Source organism: Acinonyx jubatus, chromosome E2, assembly GCF_027475565.1.
Source record: "Acinonyx jubatus isolate Ajub_Pintada_27869175 chromosome E2, VMU_Ajub_asm_v1.0, whole genome shotgun sequence".
Taxonomy (NCBI): domain Eukaryota; kingdom Metazoa; phylum Chordata; class Mammalia; order Carnivora; family Felidae; genus Acinonyx; species Acinonyx jubatus.
In genome coordinates this window covers 55,311,567-55,338,896 of record NC_069396.1, presented here as the reverse complement: position 1 = coordinate 55,338,896, position 27,330 = coordinate 55,311,567, and the positions used below count along the sequence as shown (strand labels likewise).

Sequence of the window (27,330 nt, the reverse complement as noted above, 5' to 3'; positions counted from 1 at the left end):
GCTATTAACTTGCATATTTCCTATTGAAGATTATTAACAGTATATATGATGCTGCTGAAAATATGAAAACCTAGTTTTACAATTTGCTTGTATTATTGACATAAAGAACAGACATGTCTCTGGAAATATTTCAAAACCACTATTTCATCAGTACTAGGAAAAGTTAAGTATCTCTGAAAGAGTACACCTTTTACAAGCCTCCTCATCTGCACTTGTTACCAAGCATTCAGAAACAGAAAACAAACAGATCTAATTTTCCGGGTACCTGGATGACTCAGTGGCTGACCCTCAGACTCTTGCTTTTGGCTGAGGTCCGGATCTCAGGGTTTGTGAGATCCAGCCCAGAGTTGGAGGGGGGGGGGGGGGGGGCCGGGGGAGGGGACAGAGGGCTCTGCTCAGAGCCGGCTTCGGATTGCAGATCTAGCTCACTGCCCCTCCCCGCTTGCTCTCCCTCCCGTGCTCTCTCTCAAAATAAATACATTTTAAAAAATCTAATTTTCAAGGGAAAAAAATCCTTCCAAAATAACCGAGAACAAAGATTAAAAAAAATTAAAATTGCAATGAAATTTGGCAATTAAGGGCTTAAGCAAATACAGGTGCCATGTGGTAGGTTTCAAAGACGTTTGGATTTGTAATTCATCTCGAGAGGTGTGGATTCGAATATCAAATCTAAAGAAAAAGACACTAATGAACACTTATAGAGGCAAAAATGTTCCTTTAAAGCAACTTGCCAGCTTTTCGCTCCCACAGCCCAGGGCGGAAAGCAGTCCGGCGAGTAGAGAGAAGTGACAATTCAGTGAAAAGCTCTGATGGGGAGTTAATACCAAACTGCACATTCTCCACAAAACGGTTTTGCATTTCGCAATGTAGCGTCCATCACCGACACTGACCACCCCGGCTTTTGCTGCATTAAACAAAGAGCTGTAACTGTCCGCGTCTCAGTCGACCCACTAGGACCCCCAGCCCCAAGTCCCCGCGCTGCTCCGCCTCCCCAGCTGGAGGCGCGTCTACACTGCTTGCTACAAATGTTTCCCCCGGCATCGCGTTGAATTTGTCAAATACCGCCGCTGCCAACAGAAGCGGCCCACCCTTCCCTAACCTTGTGCCCAGCCTGGCTCCAAACGACACCAGCGGGATTGGGAGGAATCCAAAAGCAGAACCTGAAACCGCGGGGCAGAAAAGACAAACAGGACTGGCAGACACCAGGAAGCAGACCCTGAGCAGGGGAGGACACTGTACGCCCAGGCCCCGCCTAAACCCGCCGTGTCATAAACGCGCCTCGGCCCCGCCCAGCGACTCGCGCTTGCGCACTTTCCTGCAGACCCGGAACTGGATCGCCCGGAGCAACCAGCGCGCTCGGGTGAGTGAGTCTCCATTTTCCTGGTTTACACCAGGGGCCGAGCTCCTAAAGCCCCGCCTCCACATCCAGGTTTCGGGGTCGCCTGGAAGGTAAAATCCTTGCATTCACTCGTCCCTTTCACCTCTCGCGGCGTGGCTATAAGACGTTCCGATCCCAGTCGCTCGGGGCGGGTCCCGGGCCTCTGCATCGTTTCCGTTTAAAATCGCTCTGAGGCAGGTACGGGCCCAGCCTTTCTGTCTCTGGCCCTTGCAGACCCCGATCGCCCTGACAGTCGCTTTCCTGCTCAGAACCTTTCTCTGACTCCCGAGTTTACCCACTGCCGTCCACCCCCAACCGCGTCGTGCACAGTCGTCACTAGGGAGGTGGATGCAGGCCCTTCGCCCCGCCGCAGGGAGGTCAGAGTGGGGACAGAGATGGCAGGGAAAGACGCAGAAATCTGCAGAGTTAGAAGGCCATCATAAAGTGTGGGGAGAAAGAACGGCGGGGATTGAAACAGAGGCCGTAATAGAGTGGGGTCAGACTGTTGGAGGAGGAATAGTGAGGCAGGGACACAGAAATGGACAAAAGGACAGAAGAGAAACAAGGACACAGAGACTTATACAGAGAAGAAAACACGTAGTGGTCTCAGACAAAGCACAGGACCCAAACCCAGGTGAGTACTGAATTGATTGGATATGGGGATATTAAGTTGTGAAGTACTGATTTGTGGCTTTATGACTTCATTAATCTAAAATTTGGTGAATTGTTCGTTATACAGAAGAGATTGAGAGTTGTGAACCCTGATGTTAGAGGCATCTGCTGTTTCTAAGCATTGCATCAGAAGATCAATTCCATTTGCAACCCCTACTCATCTAGAGGGCAGAGGACTAGCTCAGTGAGTTAACCAGGGAAGACTTTCTATAACCACATGGTGCTTTTTACAATGGCCATCATTAACAGTACTGTTTGTCTCTCTCCCTTTTTCCTGTGGCTCATGGTATTCTTTGGTGTATCCTCACACTTGTTTTGGCTTTAATCTCAGAATCCATTGGATATCTTTTTAATTTCCAAATTATTTTCCCTCTGAATTTTATTGTTCAGATTATGAATTTTATATACTTTCTACTCTATCATACGTTGGAACCATTCTTTGATTTCTGGTAAATAACTTTATAATATTTCCTTACACATCCGTTAAGGATGTTGATAATCTTTAACACTCAAAACGTGTTCAGGCAGTTAATTTAATATTCAACAGTTCTCTTTTTCCCTTAAGTGATCTTTTACATTACTGAGTTCCAAGCTGAAGTCTCCAACTAATTAGACGATCCTCTCAAGTCCCCTTTGTCTTTTCTGTACACATGTTGAAAGGTGGTCTGGATTGATGTGGAACTTTGTTCCAGCAGAGCCCATCTGTTCATAATACATATTGCTCAGAGCTCATCCCCACAGGTCACCCTTTTTCATGTTTTCCAGGACTTGTAACTATTTGTCATTTCATACAGCTTTTCTGGAAAAGAGAAATTAAATCTTTGGGTTTGATCAAACCCATGAAAGACAAGCCTCTCTTGTTCGGGAATATGAAAGGTAATCTGGAATTAGGACCAACACTTTTTTTTTTTTTTAAATTTACATCCCAGTTAGCATGTAGTGCAATAATGATTTCAGGAGCAAAATCCAGTGATTCATCCCCTACATATAAAACCCAGTGAACATCCCAAGAAGTGTCCTTCTTAACGCCCCTTATCCATTTAGCTCATCCTCCCACCCAGCACCCTTCCAGCAACCCTCAGTTTGTTCTCTGTATTTGAGTCTTTATGTTTTGTCTCCCTCCCTGTTTGTACATTATTTTTGCTTCCCTTCCCTTATGTTCATCTGTTTTGTGTCATAAATTCCACATATGGGTGAAGTCGTATGTTGTATGTGTTACTCTGACTGCTAATTTCACTTAGCATGATAGACTCTAGTCCATCCATATTGTTGCAAATGGCAGGATTGCATTCTTTTTGATTGCCAAGTTAATACTCCACTTATATATATACATATAATACTTGTATATACATATATATACTTATATACATATATACTTGTGTGTGTGTGTGTATATATGTATGTATGTATGTATATATACACATATATATGTATATACCACATCTTCTTTATCCATTATTCAGTCAATGGACATTTGGGCTGTTTTCATTCTTTGGCTATTGTCAATAGTGCTGCTTTAAACATTGGGGTGCGTGTCCCCCTTCGAAGCAGCACATCTGTATCCCTTGGATAAATATGTAGCACTGCAAGTGCTGGGTCATTGGGTAGTTCTACTTTTAATTTTTTAAGGAACCTCCATACTTTTTCCAGAGTGGCTGCACCCATTTGCATTCCCACCAGCAGTGCAAAAGAGATCCTCTTTCTCTGCATCCTCGCCAACATCTGTCGTTGCCTGAGTTGTTACTGTTAGCCATTCTGATAGGTGTGAGGTGGTATCTCATTGTGGTTTTGATTTGTATTTCCCTGATGGTGAGTGAAGTTGAGCATTTTTTCATGTGTCGGTTGGCCATTTGGATGTCTTCTTTGGAAAAGTGTCTATTCATGTCTTCATTTCTTCACTGGATTGTTTTTTGGGTGCTGAGTTTGAGAAGTTCTCTATAGATTTTGGATACTAATCCTTTATCTGATATGCCATTTGCAAATATCTTCCCTCATTCCGCTGTTTGCCTTTTAGTTTTGCTGATTGTTTCCTTCGCTGTGCAGAAGCTTTTTATTTTGATGAGGTCCCAATAGTTCATTTTTGTTTTTGTTTTTCTTGCCTCTGGAGACATGTTGAGTAAGAAGTTGCTGCGGCCAGGTCAAAGAGGTTTTGGCCTGCTTTCTCCTCGAGGATGTTGATGGCTTCCTGTCTTACATTTAGGTCTTTCATCCATTTTGAATTTATTTTTGTGTATGGTGTAAGAAAGTGGTCCAGATTTCTTCTGCATGTCACTGTCCAGTTTTCCCAGCTCCACTTGCTGAAGAGACTGTCTTTATTCCATTGGATATTCTTTCCTGCTTTGTCAAAGATTAGTTGGCCATATGTGTGTGGGTCCATTTCTGGGTTCTCTAGTTTGTTCCATTGATCTGTGGGTCTGTTTTTGTGCTAGTTCCATACTGTCTTGCTGATTACAGCTTTGTAACACAGCTTGAAGTCCGGAATTGTGATATTTGCAGCTTTGGTTATCTTTTTCAGGATTGCTTTATTTGGGGTCTTTTGTGGTTTCATACAAATTGTAGGATTGTTTTTTCTAGCTCTGTGAAGAATGCTGGTATTATTTTGATAGGGATTGCATTGAATATGTAGATTGCCTTGGGTAGTATTGACATTTTAACAATATTTGTTCTTCCCATCCATGAGTGTGGAATATTTTTCCTTTTTTTTTTTTTTTTTTTTTTTGGTGTCTTCAATTTCTTTCGTAAGCTTTCTATATAGTTTTCAGGGTATTGATTTTCCTCCTCTTGGGTTAGGTTTATTCCTAGGTATTTTATAGGTTTTGGTGCAGTTGTAAATGGGATCGATTCCTTGATTTCTCTTTCTGCTGCTTCATGATTGGTGTATAGAAATTCAATTAGGGGCACCTGGGTGGCTCAGTCCGTTAAGTGTCTGACTTCAGTTCAGGTCATGATCTCACTGTTTTTGAGTTTGAGCCCTGCGTCAGGCTCTGTGCTGACAGCTCAGAGCTTGGAGCCTACTTCGGATTCTATGTCTCCCTCTCTCTCTGCCCCTCCCTTCCTCATGCTCTGCCTCTCTCTCTGTCTCTAAAATAAACATTAAAAAAAAAAAGAAATGCAATTGATTTCTGTGCATTAATTTTATATCCTGAGACTTTGCTGAATTCATGGATCAGTTCTAGCAGTTTTTTGGTGGAATCTTTGGGATTTCCATATAAAGTACAAGTCATCTGCAAAGAGTGAAAGTTTGACTTCCTCCTTGCTGATTAGGATGCCAGGACAAGCCCTTTCTGCTTAAAGCTATCCAGGCCATCATTTCAGAATTTACTTACACCCAGTTCTGCTCACTCAACTCAAACTTCTTAAGGGTAACTTGGTAAAATTACTCCCCTTCTCAGCCCCAGTGTACCTACCTGTAACATGGAGATGACAGACCAAAAATTCTGAACCTGAGCTAATAAGATCCCTGAAATGATTTTCAAAAGTTGGGTGTGTTTTTGTGTTGGCAGTTTTCTGGATGAGGGTATGCAGTTATCATTAGAGTTTACAATGTGACCCATTTCCAAAAATAATAAAAACCACTTAGAAAGAGGCAGAATAGTCTTAGAGAGAGAGACATGCCTCTGTCAGCTCCACCCTCTCTGTGTGTCTTAGCTGTATCTTAAAAATTTGTGTCATCTTTTGACATTAAACCTTCTCATGGCTTCCCATCACCATGAGGACAAAGGTCTAAACTCAGAGTGTAGTAACCAGGGAGCTTTGGAGCTCAGGTGGCAACTTGTTCCAAATTGATGGCATGGACAGGCTTCTGTGTCTTCCATCAACCATTCATTGGATACTGGCTTCCTAGGGAGGAGCCAAGAACTTGAATGAGGGAGTTCCCTTAGGCTGAGTGCCAGGTAGACAAGACAATGCAGTTTCAGTAGAGTGTGTACGTTTCAGCAGGAGGGGAGGGCTTTCTGAAGAAATGCTTGACAAATGCACTTGTTGGACTCCATATAGGAGTTTATTCTCCCTGCATCCCTTTTGTTGCGGTGGGCAGCAAAGGTCTTTTTCCCATAGTAAGGTGCTCTCTGTATGCATACTCTATATGCATACTGTGGCAGAGGAAGAGGATATCTTGATTCTAAACATTAAACAACATACTTTTTGTCACACAGTATAGCCTTACCTGAGAAGGAAGACCAGAAGAAGAGGGGGAAAAAAAAGGAGGAATGGCTCTTTTCCAGGTAAAAGTCCTATTTTTCGATGATTGTTCTTCCTAAAATGTCACATTTTGGACTCATTAATCTTCTCCATCTCAGAGTTGTCCTGCCTACAGTGTTTACTCCCACCCAGGGCCTTCTCCCAGTCTCCTCTCATCTCCATGCAGATTCCATCTCACTGTGACCCAGTGACATGGAACTTGGGAAGAGGCTCCTTTTAGGTGGTTATCCTGTGAAGGAGTTTCTTTGCAGGCAAGAACTAGAGATGGGGGAAGTGGGCTGTCGTGTCCTTGAGGTTGGGCAGTAGGATTCTTCAGAGACTCCTTCTAGATTCCCATTCAGCTCATATAAATAAACCAGGATTAAAGAGATTACATACGTAAGTAATATATTAATGCTCACAAGTACTTGAGAAACCCTGGAAAATAAGACTGACAGGGAAATTTGCTTTGTCTGATTTTACAAATGCCTTTTGACGTTAAACGAGGGAATCAGTGTGCTTCTGACTCCCAAATATTAATACTTTGGAATAGAATGGGAAGTTCAAAGTATGGATAAGGAATAGAGAGTTTTGTTTTGTTAACACAATTAGTTTTAAAATGTAGAATCAACCTATTTTTCTAACAGTAAGTGTTCTTTAAATTATTTATAGCACATCCATCTCATAAAGACCATGTGTGGTGTTCTTTCAGGAACTCTTATGCCGTAGATATTTTAAATAAAAATGTTTATAACTTAGCCTGACATAGGACCAGAACTTTCTGTCATCAGAGAGGCTGGTGCTCAATTTTCATTTTACTAATAATTGTTAAATTTTTTTTTGTATTAAACCCCTCTAGTATATATTTTTGTGGTTCAGTTCCACACAGTGGTACATCTTAGAAACTAATAAGTAAAATAACCATTCCCTCTCACATCTTTCACCATCACGGATTGTCTTCATCAGGAACCGATGTTCTCTTTAGTGCAAATCTTCTAAAAATGTATTTACATATTGTAATGTGATTTTAGAAAATATTCTTCACTACATGTTTTATCATCATATTCACTCTGCAAATTGAAATATTTACATACCATATGTCTTGAAGTTGTTCTCATGTTAGTAAACGTAGAGATAACTGCTTTTTTAGATCCTCATTGGAGCATTCACTAAATGAAGAAACATGGGTCCTTTACAATTTCTTACTGTTTCAAAGAATGCCATGGTGGTGGCTTCTCAGCAGGCAGACTTCACTACAGACACATAAGGGTATCTTAAAATTGTTACGGGGTGCCTGGTTGGCTAGGTCGATAAGATGTCCGACTTGGGCTCAGGTCATGATCTCATGGTTAATGAATAAGAAGTCCACATGGGGCTCTGTGCTGACAGCTCAGAGCCTAGAGCCTACTTCAGATTCTGTGTCTCCCTCTCTCTGCCCCTCCCCTGCTCACATTCTGTCTTTCTCTCAAAAACCAATAAACATTTAAAAAAAAAAGAAAAAAAGATTGTACAGCTTAAGCATGATTACCAGGTTAATGATAGTCTTTCTGAGGAGGCACAGACATTCCACTTACTAAATAAAGATTTTAAATCAACTGTCTTGAACATCCTCAGCTAAAGGAAAACATGGAAAACATCTAAGAAGTAGGAGAATAATGTTTCAACAAATAGAAAATATCAGTAAAGAGACAGATGAAATAGAAAGTGATGGAATAGTTATTCTGGAGTTAAAAAAGTATAATAGCCAAAATTCAAAATTCACTAGAGGGTGAATGGACAATAGATGGACAATAATAATAAAGAATCAGTGAACCTAAACATAAGTTAACTGAAATTATCAAGTGTAAGCAGAAGAAAGGGAGAAAAAGAATAAAAGGGAAAAAAAGAAGAAAAATGACTGGAGACTAAGAAATCTTCAAACACTATCAAGAATACTGATATACATGTAATAGGAGTCCTAGAAGGATAAGATAAAGGGCAGAAAGAATATTTGAAGAAATAAGAGTTGAAAACCTCCCCAATATGTCAAAACAACCTACACATCCAAAAAACTCAATTAACTTCAAGTATGACAAATGCATGGAGATCCCTGGCAAGCACATAATCAGTCAGCTTTTTATTTTTTTATTGAAAAAAAATTTTTTTTAACGTTTATTTATTTTTGAGACAGAGAGAGACAGAGCATGAACAAGGGAGGGTCAGAGAGAGAGGGAGACACAGAATCTGAAACAGGCTCCAGGCTCTGAGCTGTCAGCACAGAGCCCGACACGGGGCTCGAACTCACGAACCGTGAGATCATGACCTGAGCCGAAGTCAGACGCTTAACCGACTGAGCCACCCAGGTGCCCCAATCAGTCAGCTTTTTTAAAAAAATTTTAATGTTTATTTTATTTTTGGGAGAGAGAGACAGAGCACGAGTGGGAGAGGGGCAGAGAGAGAGGAAGACACAGAATCTGAAGTAGGCTCCAGGTTCTGAGCTGTCAGCACAGAGCCCGATGTGGGGCTCGAACCCACAAACCATGAGATCATGACCTGAGTCAAAGTTGGAAGCTTAACCAACTGAGCCACCCAGGCGCCCCAAGGCTCATTTTAGATACACAAATAGGTTGAAAGTGGAAGGATGGAAAAAGACATTCCTTGCAGATAGTCATGAAACCTACCTGAGTAGCTATACACATATCAGACCAAACAGACTTTAAGTTGTAAAATTGCTACTAAAGATGTTGAAGGACATTCTATATTGAAAAAAGAGTCAGTCCATCACGAAGATAAAACAACTACAAATGATATGTATATAACAGCAAAGCCCCCGATTTTTTGAAGCAAAAAAAGAGTTCTACTATAACAGAGGGAGACCTCAGTGTTCCCTTTTTAATAATGGACAGAACCACCAGACATCAGTAATAGAGGACTGTGCAACACTAAACCAGCTAAACTCAGCAGACATATATAGAACACTCCACTCACCAAAAACATTGCACTCAAAACTAGGAATAGAAGGGAACCTGATCAGTCCGAAAAAGGATATTATAAAAATTCCATAGCTAACATCATACTCATTGGTGAACAACTGAAAACTTCCCCCTAATATCAAGAACAAAACACGTATGCCCCACTGTGCCACCACATATCAACACTGTATGGGAACTTTAATTAGAGAAAATACAGAGGATAAATAAAATGTGTCAGAATTGGAAAAGAAATCAAACGATCTCCACTCATGGTGTACATGATCTTATATTTAGAAATAAGAATCCTCAGAAAGACAGTTACCATATGTTTTCACTCATATGTGGATCCTGAGAAACTTAACAGAGAACCATTGGGGGGGGGGGTAGTTAGAGAGAGGGAGGGAGGCAAACCATGAGACTTAAATACTGAGAACAAACTGAGGGTTGGTGGGGGGTGGGGGAGAGGGGAAAGTGGGTGATGGGCATTGAGCAGGGCACCTTTTGGGATGAGCACTGGTGTTGTATGGAAACCAAACTGACAATAAATTATATTTCATATAAAAAAAAAAGAAATAAGAATCCTCAAACTATTAGAATGAATTCACTGAAGTTACAGAATACAGTATCAACACTCAAAATTCAGGTTGTGTTTCTGTACAGGAGCAATCAACAAATGGACAGTAAGTAAACAGTTCCATTTAGAAGAGCAAGAAAACAAATGGGAATAAATTTAACCAAGGAAATGGAAGATTTACACACACTGAAATTTCATACAAAGTCGTTGAGGAAAATTAAAGAAAACCTAAACAAATGTCAAGATATCCTGTGCTTGTGGCTTAGAAGACCTTAAAATGGCAGTATTCCCCAGAGCAATATAAAGGGTAATGCAGTCCTTAGAACACCCCAACAGCATGTTTTGCCCAAATGGGAAACCTCATTCTAAAACTCACATAGAATTGGTAAGGACACCAAATAACGAAAATAAATATGAGAAAGAACAATATCGGAGGACTTAGAATTCTTGACATCAAACCTGACTACAATAACTTTGAGTAATCAAAACTATAATTCTAGCAGAGGCTAGAAATACAGATCAAAGTGATAGAATTGAGCGTCCACAAGTAAACCCATACGTCTGCAATCCATTCCCTTTTACAAGTCTGCCAAAAACAGTGGAAAAAAGAATAGTCTCTTTAATGGTACTGGAACAACTGGATATCCTTGTGTCAATGAAACTGAAACTACCTCCTACCATATAAGTAAATAAATTCAGAATTAATCAAAAGACTACAGGTAAGAGCTAAAACTATAGAAGTCTTAGATGAAAACATAGAGGTAGATCTTCATGACCTTAGGGTTGGCAGTGGATTTTTATATATGATACCAAAAGCAAAAGAGAAAATGACTAAGTAGATAAATTGGTATTTGTCACAATCATGTCTGTGCACTGAGACATTATCACGTGAGTGAAACAGTCTACCAAATGGGAGGAAATAATTTGCAAATCACAAATCTAGTAAGGGTGCAGAACCTAGAAATATATGAAGAACTTCTCTACAACTCAACAACCAAAATACAAAGAGCCCAATTTGCAAAATAGTCAAAGTATTTTAATAGACGTTTCTCCATAGAAGATATACAAATGAAACAAGCACAAGAAGAGGTGTTCAATGAAAGTAGTCATTAGTAAGATGCAAAGTCAAAACCAAATGAGTTATCATTTCATACCCACTAGGATGACTATTGTAAAACAACAACAACAACAAAAAATAAGTGTTGGTAAAGATGTAAAGATTCTAATTAGAATCATGACACATTGCTGTTAAGCTATTGTAGCTGCTGCAGAAAACAGTGTGGCCAATTCTCAAAATATTAAACCATGTGACCCAGTAATTCCACTCCTAGGTATATAACCAAAAGAACTGAAAACAAATATTCAAACTTACTTGTACTTGAAAGTTCACAGCAACTTATTAACATCAGGCAAAGGTGGTAACAAGCAAATGCCCATCAGCAGTTGAGTGAATATGGTCTAGTCCTGCTATGGAATACTCTGCAGGCAGAAGAAAGCAAATGTACCACTGATACATACTATATCATGGATGAACCCCAAACATTATTCTAAGTGAAAGAAGGCAGATGCAAACGGTCACATTTTTGATGCCATTCCATTCACATGAAAAGATCCAAAATCAGTAAATCCAGAGAAAAAGCATTAGTGGTTGCCAGGGACTGGGCAATAGGAAGCACCTGCTTAATGGGTAAAAGATTTCCTTTGGGGCTGATAAAAATGTTTTCTATCTAGACAGAGGTGAGGTTTATGCAACATTGTGAATGCACTGTCACTGAATGGTACTTTAAAATGGCTAATTTTATGTTAACTCTCTCTCTTCAAAATTAACTTACACAAATCAAAGAATACTCACTCTAGCTAAGTCCATCTTTACACATCTGTGCTTCCCTAATTTTGTGTCAAATAAGAACACTTTCCCTGTCCACTTGGTGAAATGTGTTTTCCTTTCAGGGACGGTTGACCTTCAGGGATGTGGCCATAGAGTTCTCTCAGGAGGAGTGGGAGTGCCTGGACCCCGCTCAGAGGGCCTTGTACAGGGACGTGATGTTGGAGAACTACAGGACCCTGGTCTCCCTGGGTGAGGATAACTTCCCTCCAGAAGTCGGTAATTACTTTTTATGTGTTTGCATTTCCTTTTGACAGTCCCTGACTTGATCATAGGAGTTTCAAATCCCTGTTCTTTAGGGAGTGATTGCAGCCGTTTTGATGGAGAATGGAAAGGCATCATAATGTGGCAGATGGACTCTTAACTTCCCTTTCCTTCAGAAGTTCTGCACTCCTGCTTGTTTAGGTGGTTGCAGAACATTAGTCAGAAAACCTTATGGGAGGGAAATGGTGATGACGAGCACTGGGTATTATATGTTATATGAATCACTAAATTCTACTGAAACCCATACTATACTGTTTGTTAACTAACTAGAATTTAAATAACCATCTAGAAGTCTGGGGAATAGGATGTAAAAACCCTGAAAGTCTTAGTAAGTCCAATTTCACGGACATCATTAAAGATAAGGCTCAGAGACAATAAAGTTACTTAAAGTTGGGGAAAGAAAAGGAAACCTTACGGTCAATTTTTTAAAATATCTGATTTTGTGGTTTTACCCTTGTGCTTTTGGTTCAATATTTCTTGGAAAGAACCAGATCTCTGCATACCTAAAATAATCCTTAAGCATTCAGGCACTCAGTTGACTACTTTTTGAAATATGTTTCTACACCCACATATACTGAATGTCCTTTCTTTGTTGAACAACAAGCTGGGAATGTATTCTGGAAGAGCAAAGCAGATCTGTTTTTCTTTATAAATGGAAATCTCTTCTTGAGCTGAATATCATCTCCATTTTCGAAGCAGGGAAAGAGCCCTGGACTGTGGAAAGTGACCTGAATATTTGGGGAAATCCAGACAGGTGGGAATGTATTGGAGATGTGAGCACAAGTCAGAGCTTAGATGGGCACAGAGTAAACGGCTCCAGTAAATACTGTTTGGGAAGGATCTGTGGGAAAATACAAGTTCATTCCTTATGAGCTTTCAAAGAAAAGCCTCCCTCACCCCCCACCCCCACACTTCTCATTCTGTTCTTCAGATGTGTAAATCAAATGTGTACACGTCTAAACTCCCACTATTAGGACCTACAACGCTGTTACCTGGCCCCTCTGACCATACTGGTGCCATGGTTTGAGAGGGACTGGGATGGCTGTCCCTAAGGAATCTTTTCCCTGATCTCTCTTGGTTCTCATTCCATACAGGTCAGAGCTGAGGCCTCTATAGTGCAGACCCCAGGACCTGTTCACTTTCCATTTCTATTTTGTGTCCTAGAGAGAACTTCTCAGGAGACAAACAAAATGTAGTATCTGTCTAATAAAAGTAGAGCTAAAGTTTATCTCTTTCTTTCCTGGGCCATCCTGGCTTCCTAGGGTTGGGCCATTGTGCATTAATTAGGAGGAAGTCATGATGTGGATAATTCCAAAAAGTGAAAATCCAAAATTAGATGTAGTTGAAATACAGCACAGCTTACTGACATCTCTAGTTAGCTTTTCTGTAGGAAAAACATGTATCATTCCACAGATGTTTATTGAATTCCTGATATACGGAAAGCACCATATTAATAAATTTGGGTGGTGTTTTGTTTAGGTTGTTTTAAGAACTAAAGAGGCAGCAGCAAATTTTGATGTTAAGTAATCTCTGCACCTATTGTGGGGTTTGAACTCACCACCACAAGGTCAAGGGTTGCATGCTCTACCAAGTGAGCCAGCTAGGCTTCCCCTTTTTTTTTCTTAACCTTTTGATCCCTTCACCCATTTCTGCCACTGTCCCCTCAACTTCCTGCCTGTAGTAACCACCAATCTGTTCTCTGTATCTACTAGGAGAGGTTGTTTTGTTAAGATTCCACATATAAGAGAAATCATACTGTATTGGTCTTTGACTCATTCCTCTTAGCATAATGTCCTCAAGGTCCATCCATGTTGTCACAAATGGCAAGATTCTTTCTTTTTTATGGCTGGATAATATTGTGTTATATATACACAACTTTATCCATTCACCCATCAATGGACACTTAGATTGTATCTGTATTTCAACTACTATAAATAGTGCTGCAGTGAACATCAGAACGCTTCTTTTTGAGTTAGTATTTTTGTTTTCTTCAGATAAATACTCAGAAGTAGAATTGGTGGATCACACAGTAGTTCTCTTGGCTATACCATTTCATCTCCCACCAACACTGCACAAATTCCCCACTCTGTCACCAATGCTTGTTATTCTTGTGTTTTTAATAACTGCCATTCTAATAGGTGTGAAATGATACCTCACTGTGGTTTTGATTTGCATTTCCCTGGTGATGAATGACGTTGAGCATCTTTTCATGGTCCTGTTGGCCACCTCTAGGTCTTTGTAAAATGTCTATTCAGCTCTTCTGCCCATTTCTTAAATTGGATCATTTGAGCATTTTTGGGCTGTTTTGGATTATTAGTCCCTTATCAGATACATCATTTGCTAATTTTACATTTTGTTGAAAAAGTGTTTACTTCGCTGTGCAGACACTTTTTAGTTTGATGTTGTCCCACTTATTTTTGCTCTTGTTTTTTCTTTTGGCGTCAAGAGTCAAAAAAAACAAAAAAATTTGCCCAGACCTGTGTCAAGGAGCTTCTTACCCTCTATCTTTTCTTCTAGGAGTTTTATGGTTTCAGGTCTTAGATTTAGTCTTTAATCCATTCTGAGTTAATTTTTGTGTATGGTGTCAGTCAGTGGTCCAGTTTCACGCTTTTGCCTCTGGCTGTCCCGTTTTCCCAAACCATCGATTGAAGAGATTGCACTTTCCCCCATTGTACAGTCATGTCTTCTTTGTTGTAAATTAATTGACCATGTGTGTGAGTTTATTTCTAGGCTCTGTTCTGTTCTGTTGATCTGTGTATCTATTTTTATGCTAATACTATACTGTTTTAATTACCACAGCTTTGTAATCAGGGAGTTTGAAATTGGGAATGTGATTCCTCTAGCTTCGTTCTTCTCTCTCAAGATGCTTTAGCATTTGGGTTCTTTTGTGGTTCCATACAAATACAGGATTTTTCTATTTTGTGTGTAGGTTTTTTAGTGGATGTAAATTTTCAACTTATTTTTGTAAATACCAAAGAGTATGACTGCTAGACAACATTTAGTAGTATGTTTAATTCTGTAAGAAACTTGCAGTCTTCCAAAGTGGCATACCATTTTGCATTCCCACCAGCAGTGAATGAGAGTTCTTACTGCTCCATATCCCCACTAGTATTCAGTGTTAGTGTTCTGGATTTTGGCCATTCCCATACATGTGGAGTGACACCTCATTGTTATAACACACATTGTCCGCAACTAAATCTATGGCATTCTTTAAGCCAAGATTTTATGATACCTTGAGAACATACTTTTTTTGTGGTTTTTTAAAGTTACTGCCTTAGTCACAGAAATATCATGAAATTGATTTGCCATAGCTTTTTATATAATAATACATTATTTTGGGGCACCTGGATGGATCAGTTTAGCATCTGACTCTGGATTTGGGCTCAGGTCATGATCTCACAGTTCAAGAGTTTGAGCTCTGCCATGGGCTCTGTGCTGACAGTGTGGAGCCTGTTTGGGATTCTCTCTCTCTGCCCCTCCCCCACTCTCCCTCTTACTCTAAGTAAATAAACTTTAAAAAATAATTCTTGTATGTGTTTCCTGGAACATGTATATATTAAATAGTTCTCTTGAGTACCTAGAAATGGAATTCATGGGCTATTCAGTTTGATACTTTTCAGAACAAATGCTGAAACAGATGTCAGTCTATAGTCTTCCTATAACACCATACTGTCTCCTTTTTGATATTTTCCACTTTCACCTCATACCAGTACTATACATTCTTACAGGATGAGTCCGTATTATGCCTGTTGCTAAATCAGTTCCTTTCACCAAGGTCAGGCGTTTAACTTACAACACAACCATGTTCCCATAGATGTGCAAGCACAAGCACGGTCGCCACATGGCCTGTTACTCCTTGGGCTTCACTCTTGCTTTTCTGAATCCAAGTCCTGGCCTTTCCTCAGATTTTTTATTGAGCTAAGAAACTATACTGGTATCTCCAGGTATATTAATTTTGAGCACCAAAGCACCTAAGTTTCCACATGTCCTGCCCCTTCCCACACTGTAGAAAAACCCCTATTCATACACAGTACAAATTGCTGATGACTGCAACTTGATCTGGTGTTTAATAATGATGTGTGTTTAATAATGTATGAGGATATGATGAAAAGAACAAGACACTATTATAAGAAACCTGTGTATTACAATCTAAAAATCGATAGATCTAGCAGGTTAAGTTAGTGAGTAATCACAGTTACACAAAATAATAGTCTCTGGAATTCTAAAGAATTCTTCCTTGAAAACTAAAGACAATTTACATTCCATAAGGAACACACAGTAGGAGAAATCAAAGATATGTTGAGAATCACTGAACTATGAAATAACTGCTTGAGATAAATACATTTTTACAAAGATTAGGAATTAAGGAAGATAAACATCTCTGATTTCATGCACAGTTATATAATAGCCAGTGTATAGGTGAGCTCTGTAATCATGAAGTATCATTTCATTATCCAGTTATATGGCCAAAAAATATGGATAGTGTATAATGTGTGTTTGGAAAAATTACCTTAAAATCAGAGAAATTATTAATATGGAAAAATTTATAAAAAGCAAACTTAAAAACATTATTACAATAGTGTTTGAAGACCATCCTTGAAAAACTTACTGTGTTCAGTATAAAGTATTATTTGGTTGTGTAATTATGTAATTCAGTATAAAATATTTACCTTCCAACTCTCTTTAATAGGAATCCCTTCCGATGGATTTGTAATCAAGGAATTATCACCAACAGAGAATATTAATAAAGGAGAATTTTACCACTTAGTGATATTGGAGAGAAATGGAAGTCATGGAATCAAGGATTTTGATCTCCAGGAAGTCTGGGAAGATATGCATGAGTTTGAAAGTCAGTGGGGATATGATACAAGAAATTATAAAGTGCCTTTGACCCATAACAAAAATTTCATTTGTAGAGAAGAACAGCAACTTAATCAGTCCTCAGTTACTCTTCCTAAAAAGCAGAGTGTTTCTGTAAGAAATAACACATACCAGTATTTCATGGGTGGTGAGCCATTTATAAGGACTTTGTTAAAACTAGACAATAACAGAATTGGTGCTGGAAACCAGTATGTAAACTGCTTGGAAAATAGAATTGGATTAAGTTTGCAGGCACATCAGGCTGAACTGCAGAGATTTCACAGTGAGGAGAAAATGTATGAATGTAATCCAACTGAGAAGTCTGTCAGCAATGGTTCCTCAGTCTCACCACTTCAAGGAATTCCTCCCAGTACCAAAAACATTTGGAATAAATCTAGGAAGATTTTAAAATACCCTTTATTACCTGCACAATACAGGAGAGGTTATGCTAGAGGAAAATCTTACAAGTGTAATGACTGTGGGAAGGCTTTTAGCAAAAGCTCAAATCTCATGAGTCATGAGAGAATTCATTGTGGACAGAGACCTTACAAATGTAATGACTGTGGCAAAGCCTTTACAGACCGTTCAAATCTTACTCGACATAAGAAAATCCATACTGGAGAGAAACCTTACACATGTAATGAGTGTGGCAAAGCGTTTACCCAATGTGCAAACCTTACTAGGCATCAGAAAATACACACTGGAGAGAAACCACACAAATGTAATGTGTGTGAGAAGGCTTTTAACCAAAGCTCAAGCCTTATGGCACATCGGAGAATTCATACGGGAGAAAAACCTTATAAATGTAGTAAGTGTGATAAGGCTTTTATCAAACGTTCAGACCTTTGGGGTCATGAGAGAACTCATACTGGAGAGAAACCTTACAAATGTAGCGAGTGTGGCAAAGCCTTTGCTGAGCGTTCAAATCTTACTCAACATAGAAAAATCCATACTGGAGAGAAACCTTACACATGTAATGAGTGTGGCAAAGCATTTACCCAATTTGCATCCATTACTAGGCATCAGAAAATACACACTGGAGAGAAACCACACAAATGTAATGTGTGTGACAAGGATTTTATCCAAAGTTCAAACCTTATGGCACATCAGAGAATTCATACGGGAGAGAAACCTTATAAATGTAGTAAGTGTGATAAGGCTTTTATCAAACGTTCAGACCTTTGGGGTCATGAGAGAACTCATACTGGAGAGAAACCTTACAAATGTAATGAGTGTGGCAAAGCATTTACCCATTTTGCAACCCTTAATACACACCGGAAAATACACACTGGAGAGAAACCACACAAATGTAATGTGTGTGACAAGGATTTTATCCGAAGTTCAAGCCTTAGGAGACATCAAAGAATTCATACGAGAGAAAAACCTTATAAATGTAATAAATGTGATAAGGCTTATATCAAACATTCAGACCTTTGGTGTCATGAGAGAATGCATATTGGAGAGAAACAAATGTTATGAGTGTAGCAAAGCCTCTAGTGGAATGATCACATCTTACTCATTATAAGAAAATCCATACTGGAGAGAAACCTTATAAATGTAATGAGTGTGGCAAAGCTTTTGCCCAATTGCAAAACTTATGAGGCATCAGAAAACACATCATGGAAAGAAACACAGTAAACCTAATATGTGTGGTGGTGCATTTATTCAAAGCTTCAGCTTTGGGGTCATCAAAGAACTCATGGTAGAAAGAAAACTTGCAAATAAAGTGAGCAAGTGTTCAAGCTGTACTCAGCATCACAGATTCCATCAAGGAGAGTTAACATATGAAACTAATGTACGTGGCAAAACTTGTAACCATGGCTCACACCTCACCTGGTATCAGAATATAAATCTCCGAACCATACAAATGGAATGTATGGCAAGGCTTATACAAGGTTATACCTTGGGGAACATAATTCTTTCTAGGGAGAAACCTTACAAATGTAATGAGTGTGATCAGCTTTATAAAAGTGTACAACTTTGGGGTGGAGGGTAAAAATAAGTGAATGGGATTAAGAGGTACAGACTTCCAATAATAATAAAAAAAAAATGTACAACTTTTGGTCCTGAAAGAATTTACAACAAAGAATTCATACTGGACAGAAACATTACAAATGTAATGAAAGTGATAATTTATTCAGCCAATTCTCTCAGTGGACTACCATAAGAAAATTCATACTAGGGGGAACTAGGTTTATTTTGAGCATTAATCAATCTTAGGTGTTAAATTCCACAGAAAATTAAAATTATTTAAATTCATGAGATGAAGTGTGTCAATGCAACAAGTATATCTGGAAACACCTAATCATCTTCTGTTTAAATCTCTTTAAAGATTTTATTTTCTTCTCTACATGCATCATGGGACTCAAACTCACAACCACACAATCAAGAGTCACATGCTTTTCCGACTGAGCCAGCTAGGCACCCCTATAATTTTTTTACTACATTTGCTATTCTTGGGGCACCTGGGTGGTTTTGTCAGTTAAGCGTCTGACTTCAGCTCAGGTCATGATCTCAGAGTTCATGGGTTTGAGCCCCGCGTCAGGCTATGTGCTGACAGCTGAGAGCCTGGAACCTGCTTTGGATTCTGGTTCTCCCTCTGTGCCCCTCCCCCACTCACGCTCTCTTTCTCTCTCTCAATTTGATATTCCTTGAGGCTACAGTATTATTGAGGACTTAAAGCCTCAAGTTTGGAGTCCATGGATGTTACACTTTCATTACATGTGTTTCACTTGTCAACCACAGTGGTCTCAGAAAGAAATGGTAAGGTGAAAGGAACCTAACTGATTAGGTAGGTGGTGCTTACTCATACTCTATAACCTGGAAAAACTAGGATGCTAATTTTAAGATACAGTATAAATTTGAGAGCATGGGGAGTGGCAGTGAATAGTTATAAAGCTATTATCTAAATTGCCATGTTTTCTGTGGTCATAGGCACTTCTCTGGATTCAATGGTATCATTAAGAGCCTTTGTTCATTTTATTAGAGGCAAGGATTACTCTATCAGATGGCCATGAAACAGTAGGTCGGGACACTGAAAGAATGAGATTTTCATGTGAGAGTGATGGGTTACTAAACATGGTATATGTGGTAGAGAAAATGGAAGAGGAATGATGGTCTTTCCCTCTCGTGAAAGGTAACTGCTGTTGTATATCATCAATGAGCAAAAAATTAGTCTTATTTTTGGAAACTGAAAAGTCTAGAGGACCTTTTAATCAAAAGAACCAAAGTAGGGGAGAGAGGAGGGGCCAACATGGAGAAGTAGGGGGATCCATACTTCCTGCATCTCTCAAAGAAGTGCAGAAGTCAAAGGACTTTGAACACTAGAGCCTGGGAGGAAAAGAGACTGAATTTACTAGGAAGAAAATGGGAAAACTGGAAAAAAGATAAGTGAATGACTGTGAACTGGGGGAGATAAAAAAAAAAGGCCACGTGGGCATAGAGGGGAAGGACCCCCTTCTGCGGAGAGACAAAGGGAAGAGAGCGAGCGGCTAATGAAGTGTAGGTCCATATCTGGACAGGAGAAAGACCTTGCACTGAGACTAACTGGGATCCGATCTCTAACTGTGGGGCTTTCTACTGACTAGGGCCGGCTCCCTATTCGTGCACCTGAGGAGGAGGGGAGCCAGGCCTGGGTGCGGTGGCAGGTCATGGGCTCAGTCCCCAGTTGGAGAAAGTGGTTCCCTCCCTGGAGGGCTGCGGGATAGTACAAAGCCTGCCTGCGTCTGCCACCCCTGGGGCTCAGTGGCTGGGCCGAGGGTACAGTCTGCAGTAGGAAAAGGCAGCCATCTCCCTGGAGTTCTGTGAGAAGAGACAAAGTCTGCCTGCGTCTGCCACAGCGCGGGTAGCGAGGGCAGCGGCCCAGTCCGCAGTAGGAGAATGTGGTCCTCCCGGAAGTGCAGCGTCACAGACAAAGCCAGATGGAACCACATACCCTACGCACTGAGAGGCGCTTCCCCAGTGCCAGAGCACACACACAGCAGGACTTTGAATCCTAGCCAAGCGCAGGGTCAGGGGAGTTGGCGGAGTGAGAAGGACCACCCCATCTTGGCCCGGGGCACAGTGAGGACGACTCAAACAGAGTCCACTGGGTCTGGCTCCCTGAGGAAGAGACTGGGGGATCACCATTCCTCCCCACTGCCACCACCACCACCAAGACGGGGCCTCAGGGATCACTCCCCCGCCCACAGGGGAGGTGGGTCCAGACTACACCAAACCACGCCCCTTCTCACTGGGTAACTGCTTATCCACCAGAGTGGCACAGGCCCTGTGGACAGCTCCTCCTGACAAGCGCTGTAGCATTGCCTGTATTCACTCTAGGTCAATTCTGGATATATAGAAATATTCTGTCCTCCCCACCCCCCCAACCATTTCTCCTCCTTATCTCTTCCCTCCCCTAGGCTGGTTACTCTGGTTATTGGTTTGTCTAAACAGACATATTTAATCCATTGTCTTGATACATGTTCTACACCTTCTTTACACTCCTTTCTCCTTCTCTGGAATAATCAAGCCAGATAGTTTCTCTGAGTAACTTTATCTTCGTTTCGTTTGCCACCCCTCCTTTATTTTCCTTTCTCTCATGATTAAGCCTTTTAGTCTCTCTGCCTAGTCAATGTTTATTTTTTTCTCCCCCTTCCCCCTGTCATTTCTCTCTTTGTATGTGCTCTTCCATCAGCACCGCCTCCACCGTCTTCTTTACTTGCAGTCGGTGTTTTGGGGTTTTTTGTTTTTAGTCTTTAGTTTTTTGTTTGTGTCTTTGTATGTTTTTGTCTCCTGTTTGTCTATCTGTTTTCCTTTACAGGGCTACTCCCAGGAACAAATCAAAGCACAACTGGTGGAGGGTCCAAAATATCTCTAGGAGTAGGGCAATAAAATAACCAAAGTCACAACAGACAGCAAGTAACAACCTCTGAAAAAACACCGCCTGAAGGGCCAGGCCCTGGGCAGTGTAGGACCCTACTTTAATACAGCAGTGCTCATAGGTGCAGAGCACACACCAAGCTTTTAAAATGCATGAGGGACAGAAAACTAGCCAAAATGACAAAACGGGAGAATTCTAAAAAGATATTCCAGGAAGTAGTGCCAGCTAATGAATTGATCAAAAATGATTTAAGAAATATAACTGAACAAGAATTTAGAATAATAGTCATAAAATTAACTGCTGGGCTTGAAAAAAATAATAGAGGACAGCAGAGAATCTATTGCTACAGAGATCAAGGGACTAAAAAATAGTCATGATGAATAAAAAAATGCTATAAATGAGGTGCAAAATAAAATGGAGGTGGCCACAGTGCAGATTGAAGGGAAGGGGGGAGAATAGGTGAATTAGAAGATAAAATTATGAAAAAAGAGGAAGCTGAGAAAAGGAGAGAGAAAAAATCCAGGACTATGAGGGGAGAATTAGAGAACTAAGTGATGCAATCAAACAGAACAATAACTGTATCATAGGAATTCCAGAAGAAGAAGAGAAAGGGGCTGAAGGTGTACTTGAACAAATCATAGCTGAGAACTTCCCCGATTTGGGGAAGGAAACAGGCATTGAAATCCAAGAGGCACAGAGAACTCCCTTCAGATGTAACTTGAATCGATCTTCTGCAGGACATATCATAGTGAAACTGGCAAAATACAAGGAAAAACAGAATTCTGAAAGCAGCTAGGGATAAACGGGCCTTAACATACAAAGGCAGACACATAAGGGTAGTAGCAGACCTATCTACTGAAACTTGGCAGGCCAGAAAGGAATGGCAGGAAATCTTCAATGTGATGAACAGGAAACATTTGCAGCCAAGAATCCTTTACTCAGTAAGTCTGTCATTTAGAATAGAAGGAGATATAAAGGTTTTCTCAAACAAACAAAAAACTGAAGGAATTCATCACCAATAAACCAGCCCTACAAGAGATCCTAAGGGGGATTCTGTGAGTGAAATGTTGCAAGGACCACAAAGTACCAGAGATACCGCTGCAAGCATGAAACCTACAGACATCACAATGACTAAGCCCGTATCTTTCAATAATAACATGGAATGTAAATGGACTAAATGCTCCAATCAAAAGACGCAGGGTATCAGAATGGATAAAAAAAAAAACAAGACCCATCTATTTGCTGTCTACAAGAGACTCATTTTAGACCTGAGGACACCTACAGAATGAAAGGGAGGGGATGGAGAACTATCTATCATGCTACTGGAAGTCAAAAGAAAGCTGGAGTAGCCATACTTATATCAGACAAACTAGACTTTAAATTAAACGCTGTAACAAGAGATGGAGAAGGGCATTATATAACTACAGGGTCTATCCATCAGAATGAGCTAACAATTATAAATGTCTATGCACCGAATTCAGGAGCATCCAAATATACAAAACAATTAATCACAAACATAAGCAACCTTATTGATAAGAATGTGGTAACTGCAGGAGACTTTAATACTCCACTTACAGTAATGGATAGATCATCTAGACAGAGAATCAATAAAGAAACAAGTGCTCTGAATGATATATTGGACCAGATGGAATTGACAGATATATTTAGAACTCTGCATCCCAAAGCAACAGAATATACTTTCTTCCTGAGTGCACATGGAACATTCTCCAAGATAGATCACATACTGGGTCACAAAACAGCCTTTAATAAGTATAAAAGAATTGAGATCATACCATGCACACTTTCAGACCACAATGCTATGAAACTTTAAATCAACCACAGGAAAAAGTCTGGAAAACCTCCAAAAACATGGAGATTAAAGAACACCCTACTAAAGAATGAATGGGTCAACCAGGCAATTAGAGAAGAAATTTGAAAACATATGGAAACAAATGAAAATGAAAATACAACAATCCAAACGCTTTGGGATACAGCGAAGGCAGTCCTGAGGGGAAAATACATTGCAATCCAGGCCTATCTCAAGAAACAAGAAAAATCCCAAATACAAAACCTAACAGCACACCTAAAGGAACTAGAAACAGAACAGCAAAGACACCCCAAAACCAGCAGAAGAAGAGAAATAATAAAGATCAGAGCAGAAATAAACAATATAGAATCTAAAAAAAACAGTAGAGCAGATCAATGAAACCAAGAGTTGGTGCTTTGAAAAAATAAACAAAATTGATAAACCTCTAGCCAGGCTTCTCAAAAAGAAGAGAGAGAGGACCCAAATAGATAAAATCATGAATGAAAATGGAAGTATTACAACCAATCCCTCAGAAATACAAGCAATTATCAGGGAATACTATGAAAAATTATATGCCAACAAACTGGACAACCTGGAAGAAATGGACAGATTCCTAAGCAGCCACACACTTCAAAAACTCAAACAGGAAGAAATAGAAAATTTGAACAGAGCCATAACCAGTTAAGAAATTGAATCAGTTATCAAAAATCTCCCAACAAATAAGAGTCCAGGACCAGATGGCTTCCCTGGGGCATTCTCCCAGAAATTTAAAGCAGAGATAATACCTATCCTTCTCAACCTGTTCCAAAAAATATAAAGTGAAGGAAAACTCCCAGACTCACTCTATGAAGCCAGTATTACTTTGATTCCCAAACCAGACAGAGACCTAGCAAAAAAAGAGAACTACAGGCCAATATCCCTGATGAATATGGATGTAAAAATTCTCAGTAAGATACTAGCAAATCAAATTCAACAGCATATAAAAAGAATTATTCACCATGACCAAGTGGGATTCATTCCTATGCTGCAGGGCTGGTTCAATATTCTCACCTCAGTCCATGTGATACATCACATTAATAAAAGATAAGAACCACATGATCCTGTCAATCAATGCAGAAAAAAAGCATTTGACAAAATTCAGCATCCTTTCTTAATAAAAACCCTCGAGAAAGTCGGGATAGAAGGAACATACTTAAACATCATAAAAGCCATTTATGAAAAGCCCACAGCTAATATCATCCTCAATGGGGAAAAACTGAGAGCGTTCCCCTTGAGATCAGGAACATGATAGGGATGTCCACTCTCACCACTATTGTTTAACATACTGTTGGAAGTTCTAGCATCAGCAATCAGACAACATAATGAAATAAAAGGCAGAAATGAAATCAAATGAAATCAAAATTGGCAGAGATGAAGTCAAGCTTTCACTTTTTGAAGATGACATGATACTACACATGGAAAACCTGATAGACTCCACCAAAAGTCTGCTAAAACTGATACAAGAATTCAGCAAAGTCTCAGGATACAAAATTAATGTACAGAAATCACCTACATTTTTATACACTAACAATGAAGCAACTGAAAGACAAATAAAGAAATGTATCTCATTTACAACTGCACCAAGAATCATAAATACCTAGGAATAAACCTAATCAAAGATGGAAAAGATCTGTACACTGAAAACTATAGAAAGCTGATGAAGGAAATTGAAGAAGGTATAAAGAAATGGAAAAACATTCTGTGCTCATGGATTGGAAGAATAAACATTGTTAAAATGTCAATACTACCCAAAGCAATCTACACATTCAATGCAATCCCAATCAAAATTGCACCAGGATTCTTCTTGAAGCTAGAACAAGCTATCCTAAAATTTGAATGGAACCACAAAAGACCCCAAATAGCCAAAGTAATATTGAAGAAGAAGACCAAAGCGGGAGGCATCACAATCCCAGACTTTAGCCTCTACTACAAAGCTATAATCATCAAGACAGCATGGTATTGACACAAAAACAGACACATAGACCAATGGAATAGAATAGAAACCCCAGAATTAGGCCCACAAACGGATGGCCAACTAATCTTTGACAAAGCAGGAAACAATATCCAATGGAAAAAAGACAGTCTCTTTAACAAATGGTGCTGGGAGAACTGGACACCAACATGCAGAATGAAACTAGACCACTTTCTTACACCATACACAAAAAGAAACTCAGAATGGAAAAAGGACCTGAATGTGAGATAGGAAACCATCAAAACCCTAGAGGAGAAAGCAGGAAAAAAACATCTCTGACCTCAGCCGCAGCAATCTCTTACTTGACACATTTCCAAAGGCAAGGGAATTAAAAGCAAAAATGAAGTACTGGGACCTCATCAAGATAAAAAGCTTCTGCACTGCAAAGGAAACAATCACAAAACTAAAAGGCAACCAATGGAATGGGAAAAGACATTTGCAAATGACATATTGGACAAAGGGCTAGTATCCAAAACCTTTAAAGAACTCACCAAACTCGACACCCGAAAACCAAATAATCCAGTGAAGAAATGGGCAGAAGACATGAATAGACACTTCTCTAAAGGAGACATCCAGATGGCCAAGAGGCACATGAAAAGATGCTCAATGTCACTCCTCATCAGGGAAATACAAATCAAAACCACAATGAGATACGACCTCACACCAGTAAGAGTTGCTAAAATGAACAAATCAGGAGACTATGGATGCTGGAGAGGATGTGGAGAAATGGGAACCCTCTTGCACTGTTGGTGGAAATGCAAACTGGTGCAGCCGCTCTGGAAAACAGTGTGGAAGTTCCTCAAAAAATTAAAAATAGATCTACCCTATGACCCAGCAATAGCACTCCTAGGAATTTACCCAAGGGATACAGGAGTGCTGATGCATAGGTGCACTTGTACCCCAATGTTTATAGCAGCACTTTCAACAATAGCCAAATTATGGAAAGAGCCTAAATGTCCATCAACTGATGATGAATGGATAAAGAAGATGTGGTTTACATATACAATGGATCCTACGTGGCAAAGAGAAAGGATGAAATCTGGCCATTTGTAGCAACGTGGATGGAACTGGAGAGTATTATGCTAAGTGAAGTAAGTCAGGCAGAGAAAGATAGATAACATATGTTTTCACTAATATATGGAGCCTGAGAAACTTACCAGAAGACCAGGGGGGAGGGGAAGGGGAAAAAGAAAGTCACAGAGAGGGAAGAAACAAACTATAAGAGACTCTTAAATACTGAGAATAAACTGAGGGTTGATGGGGAGTGGGAGGGAGGGGAGGATGCGTGATGGGCATTGAGGAGGAGGGCACCTGTTGGGATGAGCACTGGGTACTGTATAGAAACCAATTTGACAGTAAATTACAGATTAAAAAAACAACAAAACAGAACAAAGAACCAAAGTAGGGGTGCCTGGGTGGCTCAGTATGTTGAGATTCCAACTCAATTTTGGCTCAGGGTCGTGGGATCAATCTTTGTGTTAGGTCCTCCACAGAGTGTGGAGCCTGTTTAAGATTCTGTCTCTCTCTGCCCCTGTCACCTACCTGTGCTCTCAAAAACAAAAGCAAAAAAAAAATAAACCCAACAGTATTATACTCGTGAAGTTTTCAAATTTGGCCACAGAAATTGCATATTTATATCATTTTATTTAGGATACCCTGTTTCTCTTATCTAAGTAAGTGAAATGTAAGCTTTTGTGTAACCCTAAATGAATCATGTGCCTTTTTTTTTTTTTAATGTTTATTTTTTGAGAGGGAGAGAGGGAGTGTGAGTGGGGAAGGGGCAGAGAGAGAGGGAGACACAGAATCTGAAATAGGCTTCAGGCTCTAGCTGTCAGCACAAAGCCCAACGCAGGGCTCAAACCCACAAACCATGAGATCATGATCTGAG

The 27,330-nt window shown here is 39.9% G+C and overlaps 3 protein-coding genes across 4 annotated transcripts in view; 2 read left to right on the top strand and 1 right to left on the bottom strand.

Moving 5' to 3' along the window:
• The window catches only part of LOC106972991 (zinc finger protein 677-like), a 433,591-nt gene that overhangs the window by 29,722 nt on the left and 376,539 nt on the right, over window positions 1–27,330 (top strand). The gene's annotated exons all lie outside the window — the stretch shown is intronic.
• The window catches only part of LOC106974915 (zinc finger protein 677-like), a 153,086-nt gene that overhangs the window by 85,008 nt on the left and 40,748 nt on the right, over window positions 1–27,330 (bottom strand). Inside the window, exon 7 of one of the 2 annotated variants that reach the window (XM_015072206.3) lies at window positions 8,640–11,233. The exons of the other annotated variant lie outside the window; for it this stretch is intronic. Within the exon in view, the coding sequence (XP_014927692.2) occupies window positions 11,160–11,233 (74 nt within the window). The 3' untranslated portion in view covers window positions 8,640–11,159. Of the gene's footprint in view, window positions 1–8,639; window positions 11,234–27,330 lie in introns of those variants that run through there. 2 annotated transcript variants of the gene reach the window in all.
• LOC106974913 (zinc finger protein 677-like) lies at window positions 1,303–18,490 on the top strand. Its single transcript, XM_053210958.1, has 4 exons — window positions 1,303–1,449; window positions 6,205–6,273; window positions 11,705–11,858; window positions 16,594–18,490. The coding sequence occupies exons 2-4, from the start codon at window positions 6,259–6,261 to the stop codon at window positions 18,240–18,242; spliced, it is 1,818 nt and encodes a 605-aa protein (XP_053066933.1). The 5' UTR covers window positions 1,303–1,449; window positions 6,205–6,258; the 3' UTR covers window positions 18,243–18,490.

Excerpts from the sequence above, each read along its gene's own strand:
- LOC106974913 (XM_053210958.1), top strand. Across the intron at positions 11,859-16,593 it reads TAACTTCCCTCCAGAAGTCG|GAATCCCTTCCGATGGATTT; the intron begins GTAATTACTTTT and ends TCTCTTTAATAG.